General features: G+C 43.6%; 1 protein-coding gene across 2 annotated transcripts in view; it reads left to right on the top strand.

Annotated features, from left to right (window-relative positions):
* The first annotated feature begins 3,971 nt into the window (after positions 1–3,971).
* ARSJ (arylsulfatase family member J) overlaps positions 3,972–25,835 on the top strand; it is a 34,250-nt gene continuing 12,386 nt past the window's right edge. Inside the window, exons 1-2 of one of the 2 annotated variants that reach the window (XM_058838517.1) lie at positions 4,515–4,651; positions 6,965–7,092. In XM_058838517.1, coding sequence (XP_058694500.1) covers positions 7,031–7,092 — 62 coding nt within the window. In that variant the 5' untranslated portion in view covers positions 4,515–4,651; positions 6,965–7,030. Of the gene's footprint in view, positions 4,652–6,964; positions 7,093–25,835 lie in introns of both variants that reach the window. The other variant, XM_058838516.1, reaches the window with a different exon arrangement.

The following is a 25,835-nucleotide window of genomic DNA, read 5'->3' as shown; positions in this document are numbered from 1 at the left end:
CTCTGGGCTGGGAAGTGGCGAGGAAACTGCTGGAAATTGTAGCTGAGAAAGAGATTTAGCCAATATGCCAAAGCTTCAAAGCACTAACATGTCGATGGCTGTGGCAGCGTCTGAATGTGTGCTGTAACCTCTTCAGATTATTTGGCTCCTCAGAGGGTCAGTGAAGCCAGGAAAGTGTCCACACCCCTCCCTTGCTCTCTGACAGCCAGAGAACTGTGACCTGTGTCAGTGACCTGGTCCAGTGGAAGGTGTCACTGCCTGTGGCAGGGGCCTGGAACTGGATGGTCTTTAAGGTCCCTTTCAAACCAAGCCATTCTGTGATTCTGTGGCTTCTCCTGGCATCTGCTACTGAAATGTCCCCTTTTCCTACAGAAGCTCACCCGTTTCCAGAGGCAGACATTTGATGGGACTACAAGGAATTAAAGACTGTATTTAAAAGAGGTTCTTATTTATAAAGAGGTTCTGTTTCACTTGGGACCATCAGCCTTATGTAACTGGGAAATGGGAGACCCCTCCAGGAAGGCCACCACCAGCTCCAAAGTTGTGTTGTTCCAGTAATTACAGGGACTGACACGAGAGGGATATCTAAGGTCACATCCCAAATTTCCAGAGTGACTTTATTGGCATCAGTTGAGTGACTGCACATTTACATCAGTGCAGGCAGCTGAGATCAGAATCTGGACCTTTGCCTATGAAATACGGCAGGGAGTTGAGGAAAGTCTGTGTTAAATATAGAATAAGCTAAGAGCAAAGCTCTGTTTATGTCATCATAAAGCAGGGAATAAGCCACGGGTGGAATCTGAGCATTCCCAAGCAGCACATCTGTAAATTAATTACCAGGGTCCACCAAAGGAGGCAAAGGCAATGATGTAAAGCTCGTGACTCACCAGACTTCTATTCATGTTGTAGTTTGCTGTTTTCAGTGATGAATGCCTGGCAAGAGCACAGCATCCACCTGGAAAGCAGAATGCAGGGATGTCCTGCCTTTTCTTTCCCCTGTGAGGAAGGTACACTGAGGACAGGGGCGTGCAGAAATGAACCGAGGTGAAAGGAAATGCACAGTTACTGTTCTTGGAAATATGTAGAATATTGACTCTGTGTATAGGCCAAAGCCTGCTTCGTTCTTCCTCTAGTTGCAGCAATTCAGCTAAAAATAGCAGTCCACAAAGCTGTTCTTCAGGCACAGAAAGTTTCCTGGCCTCAGGCATGATTAGGAAGGGCACTGAATTGCACATCCCAAATTGCATCCTTCCATGTTACTGACAGCTGTGAGTCACAGGTAAGAGAAACATGTAGTCTATAGCTAGGAAGAATTACCTTCTCCAGCTAGGAAGAATTACCTTTTCAAGACTGACCTAAGGGTTTAGAACGCAATTAAAATGTTACCATAGGAGCTTTAGCACTTGAATCTGTTTTTTTTCTATAAACTGTCTTCCCAAGACCTCACTTAGCATTATTATTCCTGTTTCTCTGTAACTTGGAGTGAAACTCTCTCTCAGGAAGAGTGCTAGCACAAGGAATGAGGGTTTGCTTGTTCCATCTCTGTCTAGTCTCCTGCACCACAGGACCGACACCTTTCCAAGGCAACTGGCACAAAGGAGCAGTCAGGGCAGAGAAAGGAAACAGAACACGTGTTTTTTTGGGATATCTTTGTGTGTCAAACACGTCTGGCTCGGGAGGAGCAAGGTTCGTGGCAGCCTGACCTGAAATGACCAGCTGAGGGCACCTCTACGAGCCCCACCCGGGCTGCAGGTAACTGCAGATGAGCCTCCAACTGCAGCCATCCTCTGCACACCTTGGATTTTATGGGCTCAATACACACACAGACTGCATAGCAAGGACTAAAAATATATCCCTTCCTAATGGTGTGCTAAATTCAGTTTTAACTAGTGTATATTTGAATCAGCTATTCACTGCACTCGAGTTTAAATACCTATGGATGTTCGGGATTTTTTCCCCTCAGGGAAAAAAAATACTTCCTCCAGCTTTCACAACTCTTCTGTTCCTTTCACTGAGCATCCTCAATGGGCTGTATAAACCTTGGCTACAATTCCTGAGCATCTAGAAATATTTTCTTAAGTAGAATATTAATAGCACATTATCTTCTAAGGCCTCTCTGCTTGAAGGTCAGCTGAGTATTTTGCTGACATAAGCCTACTTTTGTTTTTGCAAAAGTGGAAAAAAAAAAAAGGGAAGCTTTGTCAGGCCCATAAGGAGAGAAGGTCACGTTTGTAGATGTCTGGCAGAGATTGCCCTCGGATATTTTCATTTGCAGCTGGGTGGGGACTAACAGGGTTTGGAATGGTTAACGGGGCACTGCAAAGTCACAGGCTCTGATCTCCTCCTGTCCTCTAAGAGCTCTTCTCTGTGGAATCTTCTTAATAATACATTTCTTTCCCTACTTTACTGCTAGAAAAAAAAAATTTGTATTTGATCAGATACTTATGATGATCCTCTGATGTTTGCCTGGATCCATGGTGCTACTACAGCTTATATTAAAAAGGGATCATATTTTGTTTGTGTTCAAGGCAAAATGGCATCACTAATATGATTTGCACTTGAGCTTTTTTGGATTTCGGTGCCTGCATACATTCTTTTGGTCTTGTAAATGTGGGGAAAAGGCAGGAGTAGAAATTGAAATAGAAAATTCTTTTAAAGGGAATGTAACTTCAAGGAATGATAGAATGGTTTGGGTTGGAAGGAACCTCTATTTCCAGCCCGCTTGCTATGGGCAGGGATAGTAGATGAAAATGTCACCGTTTCTTAAATTTAAGATTTTTAATTTCTTTTTTTTTAAGAGCCTCTGTTAACATGCTGTGATTTCAGAAGATGTTCTGCCTCAGAAATTAAACTCTGCAGGTTTTACAGTGCAGTTGTTACTTTATTATATCACTTTTCAGTGTGGACAAGCCCTTACGTAGCACGCTGAAATCCCTAAATCCACTTTTACTTCCATGTTTTCCTGCTGTCGCATTGCAAACTTGAGCACAATGCTTAGTTATTTCTGAATAGGCCTTTTTCAATGGAAATTTTAGAGTGGGGACATTTCTGTACAACCTGATGTGAACCGAATCAGTTAGATTGGACCCAAATTAAATGTGTCTCTAAACAGCACTACTTTATTTTTAATCTGGGAAGGATCCCAGTGGGATGTAGAAAGTCCCTGGGCAGGGACCAGCTGGAGCTTAGCACAGAGGTGCAGGAACTAGAGGGCTTAGTCCAAGTGCCTGTTTAAGAGTTAATGCTTTATAAAACCTGGTTTGACTGAAAGTTGTTCGTGCTGACTCACGTTAGACAGGTCAGACCTGCAGATTTAGTTCAGCCTAATCGTGTTTATAATACCAGTTTCTGCTTGACTCAGTGTCTTCTAGAACGGGGTGAAGTTGTGTTTTGCAACTGCAGCACATTCGTACTTTAACCCAAATTCTTCAAAATGATTGTATTCTGCAAAGGCGCATTCCTGGCGTTGGCCACAGCCTCGCCAGAATTGGAGGGTTTGGGATTTGGGGCTGTTTTGTGGCTGGAAACAAATCCGGTACGTTCATACCTTCCAGATGTTTGTGGCCAAGTCAGAAACACTTAAAACAATCAATATTTCGAGGGGGCGGAACCGGGGGGGGAAGTGTGAGACCACCTCTCTGTGGGGAGGGAAGGCTGGGGCTGGCGGCCGAACGGGATGGGGGGTTCTCCTCTGGGATGCGGGGGGCGGGCGAGGGAGGAGAGGAGGTGCGGGCAGAGGGGAGGAGAGGGAAGGGAAGAAAAGGGTTGCGGAAGGGCCGGGCAGGGAGGAGCGGGGCTGCGAGCGCTGCCGGGCCCGGGGTGCCCCTGTCCTCCGGCGGGTCCGAGCACCGGGAGCCACCGGGGGCGGTGGCGAGGGGCGGGCGGAGGGAGCGGGGAGGGAGCGGCGCGGCCCGGCAGCGCCGGCGGGGGCGGGCGGGGGGCGGCACGTCCCGACCCGTCCCGGCCCCGTCCCGTCCCGGGGCGCCCCGGCTCGCCCCGCCATGGGCAGCGGCCCCGGGACGGGCTGGCAGCGGCGCCCCGGCGCGGGGCCGGGGGCGGGCCGAGGGTGCTGTGACCCCCGGCAGGGCCCTGCCCACCCGCCCGGCTCCGGCACCGGCACCGGCTCCAGCGGCTGAAGTTGCCGAAGTTGGGATGACTGCGATGTTCCTCGCCCGGCGGGAGCCCTGACGGGCGCTGCCCGTCCCGAGGCCGCCTGGCTTTGTTGGGTTTTTGTTGGTTTATTTCCTTTTCGTTACTGTTTTTCTGCCCTCCCGCCGCGGTGGATGGCCCGCGGTGGGCGCCGCTGGCCGCGCCGCCCCAGCCGGGGCAGGATGGTGGCGGCGGTGCTGGCCGGGCTGTCCCTGCTCAGCCTCCTCACCTGCGGCTACCTGGCCTGGGGCAGCCGCCGAGGAGGTGCCGGAGAGGCACCGGGGAACCTGCTGGGAGAGGAGCCCGCGGCCGGCTCCCCCAGCTCGCAGCCGCACATCATCTTCATCCTGGCCGACGATCAGGGGTTCAGGGACGTGGGGTACCACGGGTCTGAGATCCGGACGCCCACGCTGGACAAGCTGGCTGCCGAAGGGGTCAAGCTGGAGAACTACTACGTCCAGCCCATGTGTACACCATCCAGAAGCCAGCTGATCACTGGAAAGTAAGTTTGCTGCTACTTCATCGTTCACCTCTCCAGCCTAAACGCTGTCCCTGTTGGAAGGAGCACGGGTGAACCCGGCGGGTTCATGTCTGGGTTATGCTGCGGGCTGAAGATGCCTCTATGGTTCCCTTGAAACCCTTGAATGGAGCAGACTTGTGATAGGTTTGAAGTAGCGAAATAAAGCTGTCACCCAGCAAGGCAGGAGGGTTCAGCACTGCGAGCTGCCCCACGGAGTGCTGGAGCACATGGTGCTTACAGCGTCGCTAGCAGACGTGCTGTTTGTCAAAGTAACGTTGCCATTGCTGGGGAGCAGCTCCGCTTTGCTCCGTGATTTCCAAGGGACTCAGAGCAGGAGTCGTCTCAGGGAAATGCCAGCCTTACATTTTCTCATCGATGTTCACTGCAGTTGGGTCACAGCTCTCACTGACATTGTCTTGATGTGAGTTCTCTCCAAGTTCTCTCTTCAGGTTCTATCCTGAATTTATGAGGTGCTTTCCCAGTGTGTCACGTGTGGATGGGCACAGGGAATTCAGGCTCTCTCAGCACCCTCATAGCTGTGGCACGGCTCTTGTCCCTTTGCAGACAATTACAAACTTTACTCCTAAGCCACTAAAATAGGTGCCTCACCTAAGTGGTGAAAGCCCTGGGTGGATGCCATGTGCTTTGACTTAAAGTTGTGTTAGTCTGTGGTCTGTTAACAAAATAATTACCCAACCTCAGGGTCTTTTTACATCAGAAGGTTAATGAGGATTAAGGGGGAGAGTTTATGCATTTGAACTGTAGGAACAATTTCCAAATAGCTCCAAGTGTGGACACATTCACTGGAACAAAACTGCCTTGTTTCTGTTTAGCTTAACTCCCTTTGACAGGAACAGGGAACTCTTAAAAGAGCAAAACAAAATGAGGGGAAAAAAGTTTATTTTCTCCTTTCCCGAAGTATAAACAGGAACAAGGCCATGTTAATACTGCTGGTAAAAGAAACACATGTTAAATAAAACTAGCAACTGGCCTGGTGTCTTGCATCTCCATATGCTAGAGCTGGAGTTAATTCCCAGTCTCGGTCTATTTCCCAGGTTTTCATTGAGAGCCGACACATTATCTAGAGCAGGAATTCCACACAGTTTTTTGTTTTGGTTTAATTTTTACTCCTTTGTGCAGACTCTGTCTCAGAAGATATTTCGAGACACCTCCTCACTCATTGACAAGAACAGAGTTGCCCTGCGGCAACTAAAGCAGCAGCTTTCAAGGGAAATGTGTGCCAGGATAGCGTTGAGTGCATCTTGGTTGTCTTTAAAGGCACGCAGCAGTTGGAGGCCAGGAGCTCCGCCAGCAGCACGTAGCCAGCCAGTTTTCTGAGGATGATGGTTTGGGAAGCAGCGCTTTACAAAGGGAATGTCATGCTGCACAGGAATGACTCATGCAGCAGCTGCAGGAATGGGATGACCGGGTTCCAGTGGAACCAGGGTGCTGCTCTGGCTCTTGGAGGCTGCAGAGATTGTCTAAACATGAAAAACATACAAGTTAAGAATAATTTTAACTCAGTTGAACTATTCTGATCCTTCTTTAAATACAGTAAAAGGTAGACATGTTCAGAGGAACCCTGCTCTTCTCATCGGCTTGCCAGGCGGAAATGGTTCTGCTAATCTTCCTGCTTTGGTTTTGGAAACTTTTATAGGAAAAAAGAAATTTGCTTATACTTTGCCTTTATTTTCTTTGTCTCCTGGTCTAAAGCCCTTAGAACATTTTTTTTTTTAAATGTTGTTCTACATTAGGGAAAAAGGAGCTGTAGAGAGAGAACTGTTTCTCATGAGTGAGAAATCAGGGAGGGATTGGTGAGGGGTTTATAGGCTGGGTACAGTCTCACAAGGCAGGTTCAGAGAACACTGTTTCCATTCTTGCTGAAGGTGAGTGATGACTGCTTTTAATGCCTTCTTAGAAGAGGCGTCTTAATAAAAATGCCAGGATTTGGACACTTCTAATCCAGGATAAGTGCTGTTATTTCTCAAGTTCTTAAACTTGTTAGCTCCAGGCTAAAGACCTGCTCATCTTCTGAAGGATCACCTGGATGCTCCATGCCTCCCAATGCACATCCAGTGCTTAACACGGTACCAAAGAAAAGTTCAGGTTGAAAGGGACCTTTAAAGGGCAACCTAGTCCTGCCCCCATGGACACCTTGAACTAGAACATGTTCCAAATGTTACCTGTTGGATCAGTCAAATCCAGAGGGACTTGTGTAAATCAGAGTCATGAGGGAGCACTGACTCAGGCTGCCAAGTGGAAATTAAATTTCAGAGAAGACTTTATTCTTCACAGGTCTCCAGGCAGCCCCTCCATGGCCTGTGTTAGCAGAGAGACCCTTCTCTTGGTGGCTGTCCTGACATGTTAGAAGGAAGATGCAGAATTAGTTTTCCCCCCTGTGCTGTACCACAGTGTGGCAGCCGGTGAGTTTGTCATCCTGACCACTTCGGAGTCCCTGCCTGCTTTCTCACACCCTGTGTGTGAGCCTCTAGCTGCTTTCACTCCTCGCTTTCCCACGGTATTGTCACTTTCCCCATTCACTCCATCCAAAACCATTGCTTTTAGGCCCCTAACAGAGCTGGCTTCCACAGCTTTTTATTTTGGGCTTTATTTTTGGGTAGGGGGCGGGGAGGTTGCAGCTGAGCTGAGCCTCAGGAACGGAGAAGAAAGGCGTGAGCCAGTGGGTCGAGGGCCAGTGTGATGTGCTGGGGCTGTGCAGGGAGGTGAGGGAGCAGCTCTGAGAAGCAGCTGCAGAGCTGGGATGGCAGCAGGGACCTGGGTGACAGGGTGAGCTCTGCCTTGGGCAGCTCTGGGACACTGCCCCACCTCTCCCATGTCCTGCAGCTGGACTAAACCTTTGGTCGTCCTTGGGCTTGGGTGTGAGTGATATAAATTGTCTCCAGATTAATTGTTTTGTGTGATACAGTATTTTTTTTGTGGTTGTTTTCTTCTTTGAAGTAACAGGTGTGCCTCAAAAGCTAAATAATTTGAGCAGAACGGGATACCTGGCTGAAAGCCCCTAAGCTTAGATGAGCATGTGCTGGGGTAGCTGCCCCAGTTCTGCCTAGCAGGCCTTCTGCAATGTAGTGGTATTTGCTGGAGAAATGATCCATTTATCAAAGGAACCTGACAGTTAATACTGACTGATAAGAAGGAATCTAGACGTAATAGGCTGTAAATGCTTTTGACATTATTTAGATACCTTCTTCCTCCTCTAGCCTCCTGGATTTCTGCTGACCATCAGACTTGTAGCCTGGGGACTGTGATGTGCACTGGAATCCATCTGGGCCACAGGAAGGCTCATCATCATTTTGGGAGTAGGGATCTCTCTTTGTAGAATCTGATGCACAGCTGGGGTTACAGATCAGTGGGAATCTGAACTCCTTTTGTGAGTCATGGAAGCCCTGCACTAATCCCAGGAATGAGCTTTGTGCTGTGGATGGAATGCAGAGATGGAAGATGTTGGGAAATGGTGCAAGTCTGGGGAAATAAATCCCTTTTTTCCCCTGGGATAAAATGGACTATTGAGAATTTGCTCATCCAAAGCAGACAGAAATAGATTGCATAATCAGTAAGCATAATCTGAATCTTATTGTAATACAAGTAATTATATCTCTTACCTAATTCAGAAACATCACACATTTATAAACATATGTATATATAGCTATATGTGCTAGGCATATGGCTCTAGGCATCCCTATGTAGTGTTACCTAGTTCAGCATTAAAAATGACAATGTTGGAGCAAACTAAGATTTATTTTGGCAAACAGGAGTGGGCTAAGTACTTTGAGTTGAAGGCAGTGTAGCTGACTTCAGGCAAACAGAAGTACTTTACTCTGAGGGTGCAAGTTCTTGGTAAGCCTCCTCTTTCCCTGCCTCCTTGTTGGAGAACAAATGCAGGTTGCATCCTGGGCCAGCCTGCAGTTCCAGCAGCACATTGCTCTGGGAAGGAGCCAGTACAGTGGTGCGTGACTGGGAAGTTACCTGCTGTGCTCTGAGCTGCAGCAAAGGGTCTTGGAGCCTTGACGGGATACTGGGAAGCATATCTAACACTCCATTAGATATATTCCCTGTTCTGTAGTTAACAAAACATGAGGGCTGCACAATATCAGCCTTAAATACCAAGAGGTGACCTGATACTTTATCTGCTCTGGAGTAAAGGGACTTGGCAGCCAGCAGTCCCGAGTTTAATTCTGAGCAGTGTTTCCATTAAGAACTGAGATGATGAAATAAAATCTTCTGATTAAATGTGCCGGTAAGATAGGAGGGCCTTCCAGCATTAAGGGACTGTAGTGATACTGAAAAACATCTTGACAAATGAGAGACATAATCTGAAAAAAAGCAGAATTAAAGCCAGCAGTGATAAATAGAAGATACTCTGCTGAATTCCTGAAGCAGGAAGGAATTTAACAGGCTGAGGGTAGTGGTCAACTCCTTAGACAGTGTTCCTTTAGAAAAGTAGCTGGAATTGCAGTGCATCATGCACTGTGTATGAGGTCAGCAATATGTTACAAAAAAGGTGAACATCACATGAGTTTGTGAGAATGTGAGGCCTGGCAGATCTGTGAAGAGCCCTTCTTCTCCACAGCTGGAGAACTTTTGCCCAAACTTGGGCATCATTCTCCAAGAGCAGCGTGTGTATCATTGGAGGGTGTCCAGAGGAGGGTGATCCGATATCTCAGAGAGATACCTCGGGGGGAAGGGTCAGAAGAAACAAAGTTGTTTGTCCTAAAGAAGAGAAAAATGGGAAGGGACGTGGTAGGTCTCCAGTATTTTAAGATTGTGTGTGTTCAGTGTCATGATGGGTGACACAAGAAATGAGGAGCTTTCTGGAGCAGGGAAAACTCCAGGTCAGACCAGAGGGAGAACCTGTGAGTGTAAAGATTGTGAAACACTGGAATAGCTGGCTTTCAGAAATTGAGGGGTTTCTCCACCAGCAGTCATTAAGAACGATATGTCAGGAATGACATAATGTAGCTGAGTCTGTCTTGGGGGAAAGGGTTGAACTGGATGGCTCTTCCAGCTCAGATTCATCTGTGCCTCATTAGAATTACAGATTAATACAGAAGGTTTTCTGAGGGGTGGTGTGAATAAAACACTTCTAAATGCCAGAAACTATTTCAGCGTTCACTGTGAGAGAAAGTACCGTGTGAAAGTTTAATTTCAGTTTCCTCCTGGAAATTCCTGTATTCTGCATCCTCATTTTCTCTGGAAATTTTCAGGATTTTTTCCCCCTAGGCCTCATAACTCTTGGAGTATGTCATTGTTTATTTCTGCTGACTTCTTTCAGGACCGTTTGTGGGACGGCTGCCAAAGATGTTGAGGTATCTTTTTCCATGTTCTTATGTTTTTCACTTAGGATGACATTGTCCATACATACATATATATGAAGCACACACAGAGAACAAGTAAATAATTAAATGCAAGGACTTCTTTTTCTTTATTTTCTTCTGCCTCTGTTTGCCCTCCTCTGTTCTACAGAAAATTAGATCCAGGTACTGAGCAGTCATGGGGTATTAAGCTACAGGAGATCTGTCCATATCACTATAATTATTAATTGACTGCACAAAGGAGCATGTGGAGAACAGGGCTGGAAAGGAAACTGCATGCAGACAATCAAGATAGAAAGCAGCACACGCAGGAAGTAGCGAAGTGTAGGACAGGTTGCGCTAACTTTTTCTTGCATCACTTTCTGAGAGCCTCTAAGAATATTCTTTGATAACCTGTTGCATGGAACAAACAGCATTGCCTGACATCTATAACCATATACTGGAAATTGATTTTTGTTTTTCATTTTCCAATTTATACCAATTTATACAGTAAGCTAAAGAAATAGAGTTGGAAATAAATTTAGAAAATCTGTGATTGTAAATTATCAGTACCCCAGTGAGTTTGTTACAGGCTTTTATACTGTGGTTTGGTTTTGCTGGGTGTTTCAAGTGCAAAAGAGAAATTATATTCCACGGAAGAGTTAAGCTTAAGATAATTAAGGAATTTAGCTCTCTTAGCATTGTTCCTGATACATGCTTTGTAATTGATGGCACACTGTGCTGCCTGTGCCAAGAGGTTGAATGAGTGGTGACAGTGGACTCCTGTTCAGTTCTCCCTTTTCACTGTTACTCTTCCTTCATGAGACCCTTTAAGAATCAAGATGGGAACCTGAGATGGGTGTCTGAAAATAAAACCGGAAATGCAAAGATGGGGTCTGCTTTCCTGTCCAAGGATTTAGACCAAATTAAATGGGACAAATTAAAATCATATTTTCATTAAAACACTTTACATTTCATGGAAAAATTTTCCAGATGAGTGAGCTGAAGGTCAGGAAAAGGGAAAAATCAGTCCACATTCTTTCTGTTTCTGTGACACTTGTGTGGGTGCTGATACCACACCCGCGGCTTTGTCTTCATAACTGCGTGTATCTTAGTTCAGGGTTTGAAATTTTTATTGCACTTTGGGTTTTAAGTCAACCTTTGAGATTTCCAATTCCCCCCCGTATCTTTTGCTTGCCTTTGTATGATTCACAGTCAGATTTTGAGTTTGCTTCATTCTAGAATTTCTGTTCCAGAATGAAGGAGGTAATTTCACCAGCCGGTTTTCAATTAATATAAATAGCACAAGGCAAAGAAGATTGTGCCTGTGTGAGCCATCTTGTGTAGGATGTGTTAGCTTTCTCTGTATCAGTAAGTGTTTTATCAAAGCCACCCAATTTATTAGTTTCCTCACTTAAAAGCCAGCAGACCAGGCTGCTGACCCCAGCTTCTCTCTGTACGTGTAAATTGGGAGGCTGGAATGCAAGAGCAAGAGTTCAGAAAAAACTCAAGACAACCCTAACAGGTAACAAATGTAAGGGATTAATACAAAAGGTGTTTTAAGCATTGAGGTTTGACTAAAATAGCTCTGTGGTCTGTGATGAAACTGCAGAATTTTAAACTGAGAACTTTATTGTACGTGCTGGTTTGTAGTAAGAAAGCAGTTAAATATGTTTCATCATTCTGGTTCAACTGCAGTTGTAACACGTTAATTAGCGGTGTCAGCTATCACCTGCTTATTAATTCAGCCTGTTATCAATGTATTATCAAGCTCGAGGTTGGAGGGACAGGATGTTGCTGGAGTTGGAAAACAAATCTGGGATAATTAAGTACATTTTAATCTGCTTCAAACACAAAATTATCTTCTCAAATGCATCTCTGCAGATATTAGATAATAAGCATTGAAGTAGACATTATTAATATCGTAAGTATGTTGTGGCCCCAGAGCCTTTGTTTTCAACCTTGGGGCAGAAAATTCCCATGCAGAAACCAAACCTATTCCTTTTTTTACCTTAGACTTAACCACGTGGTTAATGAGGATGTTTATGCCATGGCAGCTTTCTCACTGTCATGTCTCACTGGAGCTCTGATGGTAAATGCAGGATTCAAACAAAATTACTTTGGCTTTTAATTTCACTTTTTTTTTTTCTTCTTTTTTCAATTGAAATATTAATTCAGCTTTTTGGAGTACATTTTAATTCCAGTGCATCCTCATATATCAGAATATTAGCTGTTTTCTAGCCAAATCTCTTGTGTCCATTCTCTGATTCAGTCTACTTTTATCTCCATTTATGCATTTTAAAGCATTCCTTCCCAGAAAGCGAATTTTCTCCCATTATGAGATAACATTATGTAATTTTTCTTAGCATTTATAGAACACAAGTGGGGACCAAGGTACTGCTTTAGAGGCGATCTCTGTGATAATAAGCTCTCATGAGAAATGAGTTCCTTTCTGTTTTGAAGAGGCAGAAAATTACAAATTTGAAGAAACACTATAATTTGAGTAAAATGGGGAGCTGAAGGGAGAGGAGAAAATTAATCTCAGGATAGGGGGAAGCAGTGTAGTATCTTTAGACTTAATATACTCTAATAGACCCACTGTTGCCTCAAAATTGTACCTCTCTGAATATAATAAACCTTGTCAAAGCAATATTTACCATCTCATTTTGTATACTCAGTTTTAGTTGTGATGGATCAGAGCTGATAAAGTTGTAGAAAACTGGGTTTGAGGGGACCTCTGGAGGTTGCTGAATTAGGTCTCCTGCCAGCTTACATCACACAGCAGGGACACAGTGACTTTTTATAAACTCTTCTTTATTGTTTGTTTCCTCCTGGAAATAAAAAAAAAAATATTGCCAAGTATTCAAGAAATTGGAATCTTGACTGTTAGGGAGTTCCCTAACTTTACCATGTTGTCAATTTTAGTAAAGAAAACTGTTTTGTGGACTTTTTAATATTTAATTTATTTATTTTTTTTCTGTAAAAGGGCTGACTGATGTAATTAGGGACTTTGTTAATGACCACAGCATAATGGCAGCTCCTTCCTTAATTGTTCCATGGTCCTGTTTTCAAAAGCCTTCAGAGAAAGCTATTTCAGTCTGTTTGCTGATTTTTCTTAAGAGCAGATTTTTTTTACTGTTGTACATACTGGATTACCATCATTCCACATTAATTCTGATTTGCAGTCTGTTTAATTCTTAATTCTTGAATTATTTTATGGTCTGACTTGTCATAATAAATTCTTGGTGGAGGGGAGGAAGGAACAACTTACTTCTGTGTTGTTCCTCCCCCAGTAGAGGTACTCTAGGCAAAAAATGAAGTATTTGCTGCTTGGTTTATGGCCCTCTCCATTCTTACCAGCTTCTGCTTCCATGTTTCCTACCAAATGTGACCTGGAAATGCACTGGGGTTTAGTAGCCTGAATTTCAGCTGTTACCTCCTACAGTGCCTTGTCCCTACCAGTAAACTGATTTAATGAGATTTTTTTATAAATATATATAGATGTAGCTTTTCCTGGCAAATCCTTGAAGTGCTTTTGAATCTGAAAAACTGAAACATGGAGATGATTCTTACTGTTCAACGTGCATCTTCCATGTGTCTGAGTCAGACCTGCTCACTTTGGGAACAAAAACATTTATTTTGTTACCATTAACCATGGTGAGTCATGGTAATGCAAAATGAGATTTGTGGGATACTCTGCTTTGCTTTTCTTTATAAACAAGATGTAGCCTGCGATATCTTAAAAAAAAACCAAACCAGAGTGGAGCATTTCTGTATTAAATTGTTTCATTGCCTAGTTGGGTTTTGGGGTACTTGGGGGACATTTCTGCTCCTTAATAAATTATTGATTTGGATAATAAATGTGTTTGAGGTCAGAAGCAGGAGGAACAACTGAAGCAGAGAGTCAGACAACCAAGATTTTACTTCTTGCCCTTGTGATCGTTCACCGAGGTTCGTGTGTTTGGAAACCTTTCCTGTGTGGTGAGGGTGCCCATCACCCAAGGGGAGAGTGGTGAGCACCCCCTTTCCTCCCCAGTTAGCCTGGAGAAAGCTGTTGCCTGGTTTGTGTTTCTCTGGTAATGGAGGTGTGTGTTTTAGAAAATGAGATTATTAACTTGACCCAGTTGCCAGTTCCTTCTGCAACCTCCCATCCTTCTAGGGGAAAACCACAGGAAATTATTCTAGCTGTAGTAATAGTGGTGCTCTGTGCAACCCTCCCCTCCTGTCCTTCAGGATGCCTCCCTGACCTTTTTCACACTATCCCCAGAAAACACTCAAGCCTTTCAGGTCATTCCAGAATTAGTTTTAAACATTTGCAGCCTCCCAAACCACTTCCAGGCTATCCTGGATACCAGCCCACCAGGATGTCCTTTTGGAGTCTTCTCTCTGCTTCCAAGGCCAGTCAGTTTGGCTGCCAGATTTCAATCCATTCTCTTCATTTTCACCATTATCCTGTCTCCAGCACCAAGCAGAGGAAGAGCCAAACCTTTTTCAAACCAAGTCTTCTCCACAGGAATGAGTTGTCTCACCCTGTCCTTTAGTTCTCTGCTTCTTCAGCTGTTTTTTTTTCTGAAGAGCAGATTGATGTGTCTTTCAGATACAATCAAAATTTAGCTTCCTGTTAATCAGTTACTGGCATGCGAAAAACTTTGTATGGATAAAGAAATAACATTTATGCTTTCCTTATCAGTATTTTAAAGCTGTATTAATTACAGCTGATCACAGTTGTAAATACACTTCAAGGGCTATGAAAGGTAATACTTCTTGCACAGCTCTGAAATTATGTTGAAGCAGTTAAAAAGCCTCATGTCAGGGGAGATTCTCTAGTAAATGTTTGATTTTGTACCACGTAGCTTTCCATCAGCATTGTATTTTAAAACCAAACCGGAAGAGAAAAGGTGATACTATTAGGGAGGAGAAGGAGCCTTTAGGAGAAGGTTGTGCTACTCCCAGGAGTGTTTGGAAAAGAAAACAAACCTAAGGCACTTGGAAGGAATTCAGGGATTTCTAATTAGATATGCCATGATATGAGAAGTGATGTGATATGATATATTGGCAATTTTATTCACCTTTTAAGTTCACCCTTCTGTGTTCAAACCCAACCACGCTTCCCTGATTTCCTCCAAACCCTGGAATTGAGTTCTCTGCTGCTGCCAGCCTGCCTTAGCAGTGCAGGGAAATGTGTTGCTCTGGGGTTTGCAGGCTGCTCTGAGAACAAGGTGTTTCCAGGGAAGCAGATGTTCCTTGTCCGCCCACAGCGACCTTGGCTCGGTGGTGGCCCGGCTGCTCCCAGCTCCTGCGGGAGGAACTCTGTGCTTTGGGTACAAATCTCCTGGAGAGCTGGTGTTTCTCAGCTGAGCTCTGTGGATCCACTTCTTTTCCCTGGGGGCTGTTTCAGAGGGAATCCCAGCTGGACTCGCTGGATGGTGCTCTCTGGATGGTTCCCTTTATGGCTCCTGAGCTGCTGGACAGGTCAGAAGGGAGGGAACAAACTGGCATTCGTTGCTTTGCATCCACAAGAAATTCAAGAAAACAAAGTTTTAAGAAATCCTAATAAGTTACCATGTCTGTACTTCTTTAGGAAATCATTAAAAAATACTATTTAAAAATGTGGGAATAACTTGTTCCTAAAAACTTTCAACAGAGAGATTTCCATACTTTCCTCAGGCAGTCTTAGCTATAATTTGGGTTATATAACATTTAAACTGTCTCACTTCCATCTTTCCTCCTGTGGTTTAAGCCTCTGGTCTCTTGGCAATTTTCAGGTGAAGAACTTACTTTGCTTCAAAAGGTGATAAATCTGTCTGTTATCTGAGTCTATTATCACATCTCTGCTCTTTCCTTCCCCAGTCTAAGTAAATTCAGTTCTTTCCATCTTTCCACACAGATCTTGGTTTATATACCTTTGATGGCTCTTAATGTACTCCTCTAGACTTTTTATATCTGGGCCTGTTTTTTATTGAAAAGTGTCATCCGGAACAGGACACAATGTTCCAGTAAAAGTTTGACCAGTCCTGCCTTGATGTCTTGTTCTCAATCCCAAAGTTACTAAAATATTTTCACAGTTGAGTAATTGGAAGGCAGCACATCAACTCCTTTACTGGCATGAATTTACCTCAGCAGAAAATCTGGGCAAAGCGTCTGTTTATCAGAGAGTGTTTGAGGCTTTTCCACTGCTGATGGATAGGAAATGTCACAAGAACAACAGATCTTGTACTATTTTTACCAGTTCAGCTGTGATCTGCCAATTAAACCAAGCTGATCATCCTTATGGGCTCGTTCCTGTGAGAACTCCCACGTTCTGTGCAGGGCAGGGTGAGGTGCGCTCAAGCCAAACCATCCCATGATAGGATAACAGCCAGACTGGAGCTCCATCCCCTTGCTCAGGGTTTGGATACGAAGCAAATACATTTTCTTTTCCTGTAACGGACCTGGGAAAGCTGTGGTTTATTGCCTTACTTAAGGCAGGATGTCATGTTTTTCCCAGCCCCTCGTGTAGGTCCCGATAAGACACGGCTTTTTTCCACAGCACCGAGTCATTGCTGACTCACCGTCAGGCTGGGCCACCAGCAAGCCCCAGATCTTCTTTCCTGCACAAAACTTAATGTCGTTGATTATTCCACCCCAAAAGCATTGCTTTGTGGTTATTGTAAGTGAATTGCCTCCTGTTCAGTCCAAGTTATTCCTCTAATTCAATTTCCTTTTGAATTTCAGCTCGCCAACAGGCAGTGCAGCAGTTTGATCAGTGCAAATTTACAGTCTGAACAGGTTGCGGAATTTAATCTGTATAAATTTCACCTTAAACATATATTCATAACCCCTATGAAAATAATCACTCAAAATGTAATTAACCCAATCGCTTTTTCTAATTCCTCACAGATGTACTGTAAGAATGAAAAAGCCTGCAGCTTAAATATATTTATTCCAAATTTTTCATTTTACAACTGAATTTGCCAAATCACTTTTCAGGGTTACTTAAAAAAATCACATGGGCATGTCATAAAATGGTTTGAGTTGAAAGGGACCTTAAAGCTCATCTTGATCCACCCCTGCCACAGGCAGGGACACCTTCCACTATCCCAGGTTGCTCCAAGCCCTGTCCAGCCTGGTCTTGGACACTTCCAGGGATCCAGGGACAGCCACAGCTCCTCTGGGCAACCTGTGCCAGGGCCTGCCCACCCTCACAGTAAAATGTCTTTTTTCATGATGTCTTTTTTCAGCCTTGGGCTTTTGGAGTCTTGGGTGTTTATGTGTTTAGAGTTTATTTTGATTTGGAGGTGTTTCTGCTCTCCCTTCTCTGTGTTACCGGTTCATCAAACAAAATAATGATCTCGAGTTTCAGCGTTCCAGTGTCAAATGACCCGTGCCATTGGCCATGCATCCTGCTCTGCTGGACTGTCACTGGATGTCACCTGCAGGTATTAAATAAAGATAAGAATAGCCTGATTGTTCCATCTTCATTTGTTTGGGTATTTCTCTGAAGAAATGAGGCAGGCAGTTTCCCAAATGAGCAGACACAGAGCCTTCTCTGTAGCTGTGGTGTTTGTGCTGAGGCCAACAGGACGACGCTGGAACAAGCTGGGAATCCAGGCTGTCCTGATCTCAATCTTGTTTGTGGACCTGTGACAGTGAGTAAGGATTTGTCTTTCACAAGTTGTAAAAGATCAAGTTGCTGGGTTATATTTCATCACAAAAAATTGCAGATCAGTGTGCTGGTAAATCACGTGCAGGGCCAGAAAACTAACAGGCAGCTACAGCTCCAGTATTCAAAAATACATTTGTGCTCTTTAAAATTCTTACTTCTCTGCTGGGCAATGACCAATTTCATGATTTAATGGACGTTGACACATAAAGACATTTTCTTAAAGGACCATTTGAAGCTTTCAGGTCTTCTGGGGTAGGTATATGGTGTTTAACAGCAAGGACATTTCCTACAAAATTACTGCTGGGCCTTCATTAGCTTTTAAAGATTAGAGATGACCAATTAGGCACGCTCCAGGTGTTTCCTCTGCTATAGTTAATACTGGTTTTATTAGATTTTATTAGAATTATGACCTTTATTTGCTTTTGAATCATGTCCAGCAAAATGGAATTGTCACTCGTTATCAGTGAATTGGTTTTTGGTTTTGGGAATAAGCCATGCGTGCTCTTATTTGTGCATAAGAGTTTCTTTCTTGCCAGAAAGCCACGGATTATGATGAAGAAGGGAGGAAAAATAATTCCTTGCCAGAGTAAAACATGAAAGATACAGATATATGTGTACAAATTGCCAGTTTCTTTTTATAAACTGGCATTACTGGAGAGGGCAGGGTCTGTTGCTCAGCCATTCTTCTATGGAGAGTAAATATGCTGCCTCACTTGAATTCAGTCTTGTGGCAACCAATGTGTGTGGCCAGAGTAGGTGCCTTTAAAAAACACAGCAAAAGTGTACAAAGAAACCCCCCACCCTTGTCTAGCCTGATTCCCTTGGCTTGCACAAGGGAAATTTTGAATTTAGCAAATGGAACAAGTGTTCTCCAAGCCTGATCTGTTTGGGAGCAGTTGATAAATTGTGTCAAAACAGTCCTGCGTACTTGGAATTAAATGCTGCACATTTCTGAAGAAACACTTGCAAATATTGCTGCTCTGCAGAAGTGTCTGAAACAGTTGGTGCTGGTGCAACACTGGCCAGGCAGGAATGGAATTAAAATATTTCCTCTCTGCCGTCTGCTCGAGGCTTATCAGCTGCTGATGGCATAGGGAAACTTGGTCTGTCTACAGTACCCTGATCCAAACTGAAAATATTTTCATTGCATTTTAAAAAATGAAAGCATTTTTTAAAGAAATCTCTCAGCAACTTAGGCTTTTACAGCGATGCTTTAACTGCAGTCAGTCTCCCCACAAAACTCAGCATAAATCAAGACTTCTTTCAGTGTTCTTGCAGTTCAGAAAACGTAATTTTAAATTTTTTTTTTTTTTTTTAATTATTTTTTTCCAAAGACAGCCAGTGAGTGTACTTCATCTCCCACCCTGTGCTGGGTGAATGTATGGAACATGTGTGGGAAGGTGTGCTCCATGTTTTCCTCTGCCTTTCTATCCTGCCAAGCCAGTGATGCTCCATTAGCATCAGGGACTAGGAATGGAACACACACAGTGACCCTGCCATACCAGGGACATTGGAACCAAGTGATCTTCAAGGTTCCTTCCAACCCTAACCATTCTGCCATTCCATTATTCTAATTCTATGGTTTTCCATTAGTGTGTTTTCACACTGATGCATCTTCACTTTGTTCTCTAGATGCACCTAAATATAGGAGGCAGTGAAGCTTGTATTCACAAGATTTAATTTAATGCACACGGTTTTGCCATGGCTAAACCAGAAATAATTCATTAAACACAAAATGTCATTCCCTTGAAGCTATAATTTGATGTACCTCTTAGAAATAAAAGTGTGGATTTTCTTAAATAAGTTGCTTAGTTAAATATATCTAAATAAACCCAGACAGTCCATTTAGGTAAGGAGTAGGTGCTTGAAGACAGGAAGTTCATGCAAAACGCAGAAATGCACCCACAGCAACGCACGAAATTCTAAATGCAGCTGAACTGTGTGTTCCTTCCCGTTTTCTGTCCCCTGCTGGGATTGTCTGTGTGGTACAACTGGAGATTGCCATGCCAGGAACATGACAGGGAGAGAACAGATTGCTTCCCTTCACTGACATAGGGGATTTAACCTATTTATGGCACTCGGGTGTTAGGACAGAAAAAGCCAAGCGTGCCCAGGCTGGGCAGATTTGCTGATAGTACTTGCTCTGAATTCACACCTCATCAATCCATTATTGAAGGAATTGAGGGAAGAAAGGAACCATGTCTTAATGGGGTAGGTGGATAATAGTGCCAGGCAAGCAAGAGGCCAACCTGCACCTGAGCCAACAGGGAAACCTTTTTTGGGAAGGAAAATGTGATTCTATAACCTGTGACTGTCCCTGAACCATGGACACTGCAGCTTCTCAGGTCTTAAAGCTTTTTTTTTTACTTCAGCTGCTAGCTTGCTTTAGGATGGAAAACTGCAATGTGCAGGCATAGTGTTTTATTTTTGTCACTTCTCTGCAAGAAAATAAACTACCTGCAGCTAGAGAAAGGCCATCAAATTTTAAAAAGTACCTGAAGCCATGGTCATAATTGGGAAGAATTTTGATGTGGGAGTTATTAAGGGGGGAGAAGTGGAATTTTTTAAGCACATTCCTGAGGGAGTGAGTGGGAGAAATCATTCTGTCTGCTGAGAGCACGAAATAATGTGTTTGCATTTTGGGGGTTTATTAGAAGGCAAAGTGTGCTTGGTGTGATTCCATTTGTTTAGCTATTTAATTCAAATGTATGTATAGGCTGATCAAGAGCTCCATAGTAGTCAGGCACTTGAAAATTTTAACCTTTGTCAAATTGTTGTTTTGTTGCATTTTCTTGTCTCAGTAACACACCTTGGAAATTGCAGATTCAAGGAGAGCATGAGAATTTTCTTCTCTTTTTTTCATCCCTAGGGGAAGCCAGAAATATAGAACAAATGCTCTTTTCAGATAGAAAAGCAAAAGAAAAAGAAATGGGTGGGCAACATACAAAGCTTTTTATTTTGTTGGCTCCATTTTTGTGTTTCTTAGCAGCAGAATATCTGCAGCTGTATTAGCTATATTATTACCTATAATATAGGTGATAATAGGGCTTGGATGGTCTTGGAGCAGCCTGCTCCAGTGGAAGGTTCCCTGCCCATGGCAGAGAGCTTGGAACTGGATAAGGCCCCTCCAAGCCAAACCATTCTGTGATTCCATGGCCCCAGTAAGGAACCCCAGTGACCCAGAGAGGCTTTAATTCCAGCACATGAAATCCTTAAATGTGGCTGATGCAAAGGATATTTATAGGCTCAGAAGGAATAATGATGAGATTTTTTTCTGGAGCAAATGAAATAAAAACAAGGTTTGTTCACAAGCAAGAAAAGCTCAAAATCATGGTGAAGTTAGCATCTTAATTTTGAGTCCAACTGGGAAAAGAGTTGGAACAGCAATTCCAGACCCTGTACAGGGAATACAGGTAATCTCAGAAGAAAAGGAGGTATTTCCTTGTCAAGCCAAGCCTTCCAGTTTAGATCCTAGAACTGCAATTGGCTGTGTTTTCAAGCAGGGGGTTTCATCCTTCATCCCACAGGAATGAGAATGAAGACAGATGGGAAGAAGGGAGGGGGAAGAAAAAGTACAAACAAAGGCACTTTTCCTGAACTGGAACAGTTTGGAGGATGGTAGAAAATGTAGTCAATGTAGAGCTACTTAGCAGTGTTGGACTGGGATAGTTCCATGGGCTGTGTTAAATGCCTTACATTAGATATTTATTTTTCCATAGTACTAGGAAGTCTTGTGCACTTTGTGAAGCACCAGATGTTAGCCTGGGATTGCCTTGGAACAACCTGGGTATCACTGACACCTACAGATAATTCCAGATATGCAGTAAAATCCATAGACATACCTAGATGTTATTTTGGTGGTGAAAATCAGGATTTACATTAGTCCACACCGAAAAAGGAGCTGTTCTTCCCTTCCTCCTTTTCTTATTTTTTGTTTGGGGGTGGCTAACTAAAAGCATATAAAGAATGAATTAAAAGCTGTTTGCACTTTATGCCTTTAATATATCAGAATGCCAATGTCTCCAGCAACCTCGCTGTTAACATTAAGTGGAAATTTATTGTCCTTGGAGTTGACTTGTAGCATTGGCAAAAAACAGAATTACTGTTTATGTTGGGTTTTATATGACAGCCCAGGATGATGCATTTCTCAAAGCACTTGAGATGCAATTTCAGAGAGGCAAATGAGAATCAGTCAATGGGTCAGAGGAACACAGTTCAAAGGCCCATAGTTCATAAAATATTTATGTGCTGTTATAAAAGTAAAGAGGAAAGGGAGCTTATGTAACATACCAAAAAAATGAAGAGCCAGCAGAAAACTTCCTCTCCCATCCCACAACTGAAATGAACTTGCATATTTCCAGAGAAAGTGTGTCCAGCCATGGCTTTTCCACAGCTATCCCAGGGTGTTTGCCATTTCAAATCCAGTAATTCAGTTCTTTGCTATTCTATTGTTCCTAGACGGATGCATCATATCCAAGCTATGCTCACTGTGACCAACTGCAGAAAACCAGTTTGCCACAACTTGGCAGAGTTGTTGGTTTGGGGTTTTTTTGGTATAGTAATGTAATTGCAAGGGTAAAGGGGAAGGAGGAGATCAGAAAATACACTGGATGGTTTAAATTCAAATGACATTTCAAAGAAGATCACCCCAAAACACCACAATCCCCCTAAGCAGAAAAAAAAAAAACCATCTGAACTTCCAGGCAATAAAAACCTGAGAGGAAATTCTGTTGGCTATTGTCTGGCTCATGGTGTCCTCATGGCCTATTGTCATTCAGATTTTTTATCTGGATTTTTGGTATAAGTGTCTTTTTGGTTTTAAAATACTGATCTTACATTGGCTCTACGTCTAAAATATTATGCACTGAAAGCACTAAAGAAGAATGTAAAAAAAAAAATAATTCAAGGCTTAATTTAAACTTTTGGGTAATGTGACTAACTGAAGGAAGCCCTGTTGGAATCACCAAGTTCCACTCTCATTGTAGTGAGGTTTTTAGGGGTTTTCCATCTTTCCCTTCTTTCTTTCACCTCGTTGCTCCGTAGTGTGGTGTAGCAGTTGCCATCCTCACCGGGACATGTGGCTGCAGTTTCCCCAGGTGACTGTCAGCACTGCTTCCCCCTTGAGGAAGTAGATTATATGAGAAACACGGGAGAAACTTCCTAATCAGAGCCAACAAGGCTAACAAGGAATGCAGGCAGAGGCTTTACAGACCTTTTGCTGCTCTCCCATTCTGCTGCTGCTGACTCTAGTCACCTCCCCTGCATTTTGGTTTTGAACACACAGACTTAAGCCTGGTTTTGAGAAGCAGATGCTTCACTTTAACACAAGTAATTGGGAAGAAATCGGTCCTGCAGTTTGTTGAGCACTGCTCGTGAAAAGCTGGGCATGAAATGAATGGACTGTTGAGGAATTTTACAGTCCTGCAGCCAGATTACCAGAATTCAAAATACATTAAGTGCTGAATATTGAGTAAGCCAACTGGGAGAGTTCATGAAGAACCAAGGCAGTGCGGTTAAGTTGCAGGGGCACATTCACAGAACAAGTTGAAAATGTGTTTTATAGTGTGCACCCACTCCTATGGGAAACCTGGTGAGGTGATCCTGGCCAAGCCCAGCGCTCTGACAATATATACAAAGTTGGCAGTGAATTACTGCACTGACTTTGTACAGCTGTACACAGGGGTGTTGATTTATCTGTTTGGTGGGACAAGTCATACACTGCTGTCACTAATGGGACAATAGAGATAAGAATGTTGTCACCGAGTGAGCTGACAGGCTCCCCGCAGGGTTCACAGCTTCCTCTGGCTCCTTGTCTCCTGTGTGACCCCTTGGAGCTACAGCCACAGATTTGTTCAGGGAACAGCAAAGTCTCCTGCAGACAAAGCTGAGCAGATGTGGTGTTGTGGTTGCAGCAATGTTCCTGACATGTTCCTGTCCCCAGAACACAGACACTGCCTGCTCTGTGGTGGTGTCACCACTCGTCACCTCTCTGTGGCGTGGTGCAGTCTTAGCACACACGCTGCTACACGATGTCAGAATTGCTGTGGGTTGATTTGCTCCTCCATTAACCTTCCTGGCTCCTGAAGAGGAAAGAAATATTTAGCTTTTTCACTCAAGACAGATGCAAAGCATGCCTGATTCTTGTCTCTTCTCCTTCCCTCTTTTCCCTTTACAAGCCCCACAATCTCCAAATTTCTATTCCCACGCAGAGAGGAATGTTGAAAGTACCAAGAACAGATTCTAAATGATGATGCTTTGTTCAGCATTACACCATTTTATTAATTTTGATGTTATTGCCGGGATTATTAACCACTGGAATACATAATTTCACAACCTGAACAGGACATAAGTGATTTGGAAGCCAGAAATTATTTAGCACTGATTGAGTAACTTTCCACAGAGTTAATTGTGCTTCAGAAGAATGGATGGGTTATCATCTTGCTGACATATTTTTCCCACTAATGCTTGGCTCCCACCGGAAACCCTGGGGTCAGAGACCAAATGTGTAGGAGCTGCTTCTCTGTGATGGTGATAATTTCACTTTGGCACCTCTGAGAAAACAGAGCATGTCCTTTTCATTGTGAAGGACCAGATGTTCTTTAAAGGAAGCTTAATAGTGCTGATTGGGAATCAGTGGTCTTTTGTTAGTTCCTGTAACTTCTGTTGATTTAATGGAGATTTAGGGTCCTTTTTGAGAATCCCTATTTGTGTCTTTACCTGTAAAAAATACAGACTAGTTTGTAAAGTTCCTCTGCAAGTGCACTTAAATGTCAGTTCAAGAGCAGACAGTTCTTTTTAGATCCATCCTGTTCAAGAAAGCTCTTCTGTCACCAAGGGATTTAAGCAGGTGTAGAAGCTCTGTCCATACAAAGGTATCTCTCAAGTCAGAGCTCCATAGCTGTTTAGTGAATCACACACTCATAAATGCTAAATGTGTTTCCCTTTCTCCTGAACAATGAGTGTTTCTCAAAGAATCACTACTTCTACTCTTATTTTTAATTTTTAATGGGTTATCTTCATTTCCCCGGTAAATCCCTTCTCACAGGGGATGTGATGCTAATATCACTCTACTTAATAAAATGTTTCCAGGCAGGGGGAGAAAGCCCCTCAGAAGGCAGCATACAGTGCTGATGGCATCTCTGCATAGGTTCCATTAGTGTATTAGGAGTTGCTGGCTATGTTGGATGCACACTGCCAAAACTTTGTGTGTGTCCCATTTACACCTCACTTACTCTTATCCAGCTCACTCCATTATGTGAGTCATTTTTGTGGTGTTTTGCCTGGAATCAAAATCACCTACTAGCATCTTAAATAAGGCACAGCTTCATTTATAGCAAATATTTTATGTATGCTTTGTCTACTTTTATACATAGTTGCTAGACATGTAAGAGACTCTGTTTCTAGATTTTTATTGGACCAACAGCAAGAGGGCACCTGTTTCCATTCCACCCTCTATTTTTTGCTCCATTTTATTTCCAGTGATGTTGCACCACAGCCTCAGTTCCTTTTAGGCTTTTGGATGCTGCCTCAGTGTAAGCAGCAAAGCAAGATGTGAGTGAGGAGCAGTGTGAATGAGAGTCAGGAGGGATTAGGGAGAGCAGCAGTGACATCCAAGAGAGCACTACTTGTTTTGCTAAGCTGGATTTAGGAGGGAAATAAAGAAGCATTTTTCCAAATCTCTTCATTATTCGTCGCACAGTGGCCTAGAAACAGATGTGCTGTTAACCTCTGTCCTGTATTAACTGCAGTTTGTTCCCTTTTCTGGTGTGGGAGGATGAGGGGGAAGGAGAAATGCAGCAGGGTGGGTGGCACGAGGGGGCTGCGCAGTGTCCGTGCCATGGCATCATGCAGCCATCAAATGTGACACAGAGAGTTCTCCAATTCCATCGCATTTCTCCTAGCCCTTGCCTGATTTGGGCAGGGAGCAAAGGTGGCATCTCAAATCCATTGGTACAGGAGCAGAGAGATCCCTGTCAAGTAGCACAGAGCTTCTTCAAGTACCATTAGTGACGGGACAAGAGGGAGGGGCCTCAAGTCGTGCCAGGGGAAGGCTTAGGTTGGATAGTAGGAAAAATTTTTTCACCCAGAGGATTGTCAAGTTCTGGAACCACCTGAAGCTCAAGTCATCACCCCTGTGACATTTAAAAGACACGTTGGTGTGGCACTTAGGGGCGTGGTTTAGCAGTGGAATTGGCATTGTCAGGTCACTGGT

Source organism: Poecile atricapillus, chromosome 4 (genome assembly GCF_030490865.1).
Source record: "Poecile atricapillus isolate bPoeAtr1 chromosome 4, bPoeAtr1.hap1, whole genome shotgun sequence".
NCBI lineage: Eukaryota > Metazoa > Chordata > Aves > Passeriformes > Paridae > Poecile > Poecile atricapillus.
The sequence above is the reverse complement of the archived record's forward strand: the minus strand, read 5'-3'. Positions and strand labels throughout refer to the sequence as shown.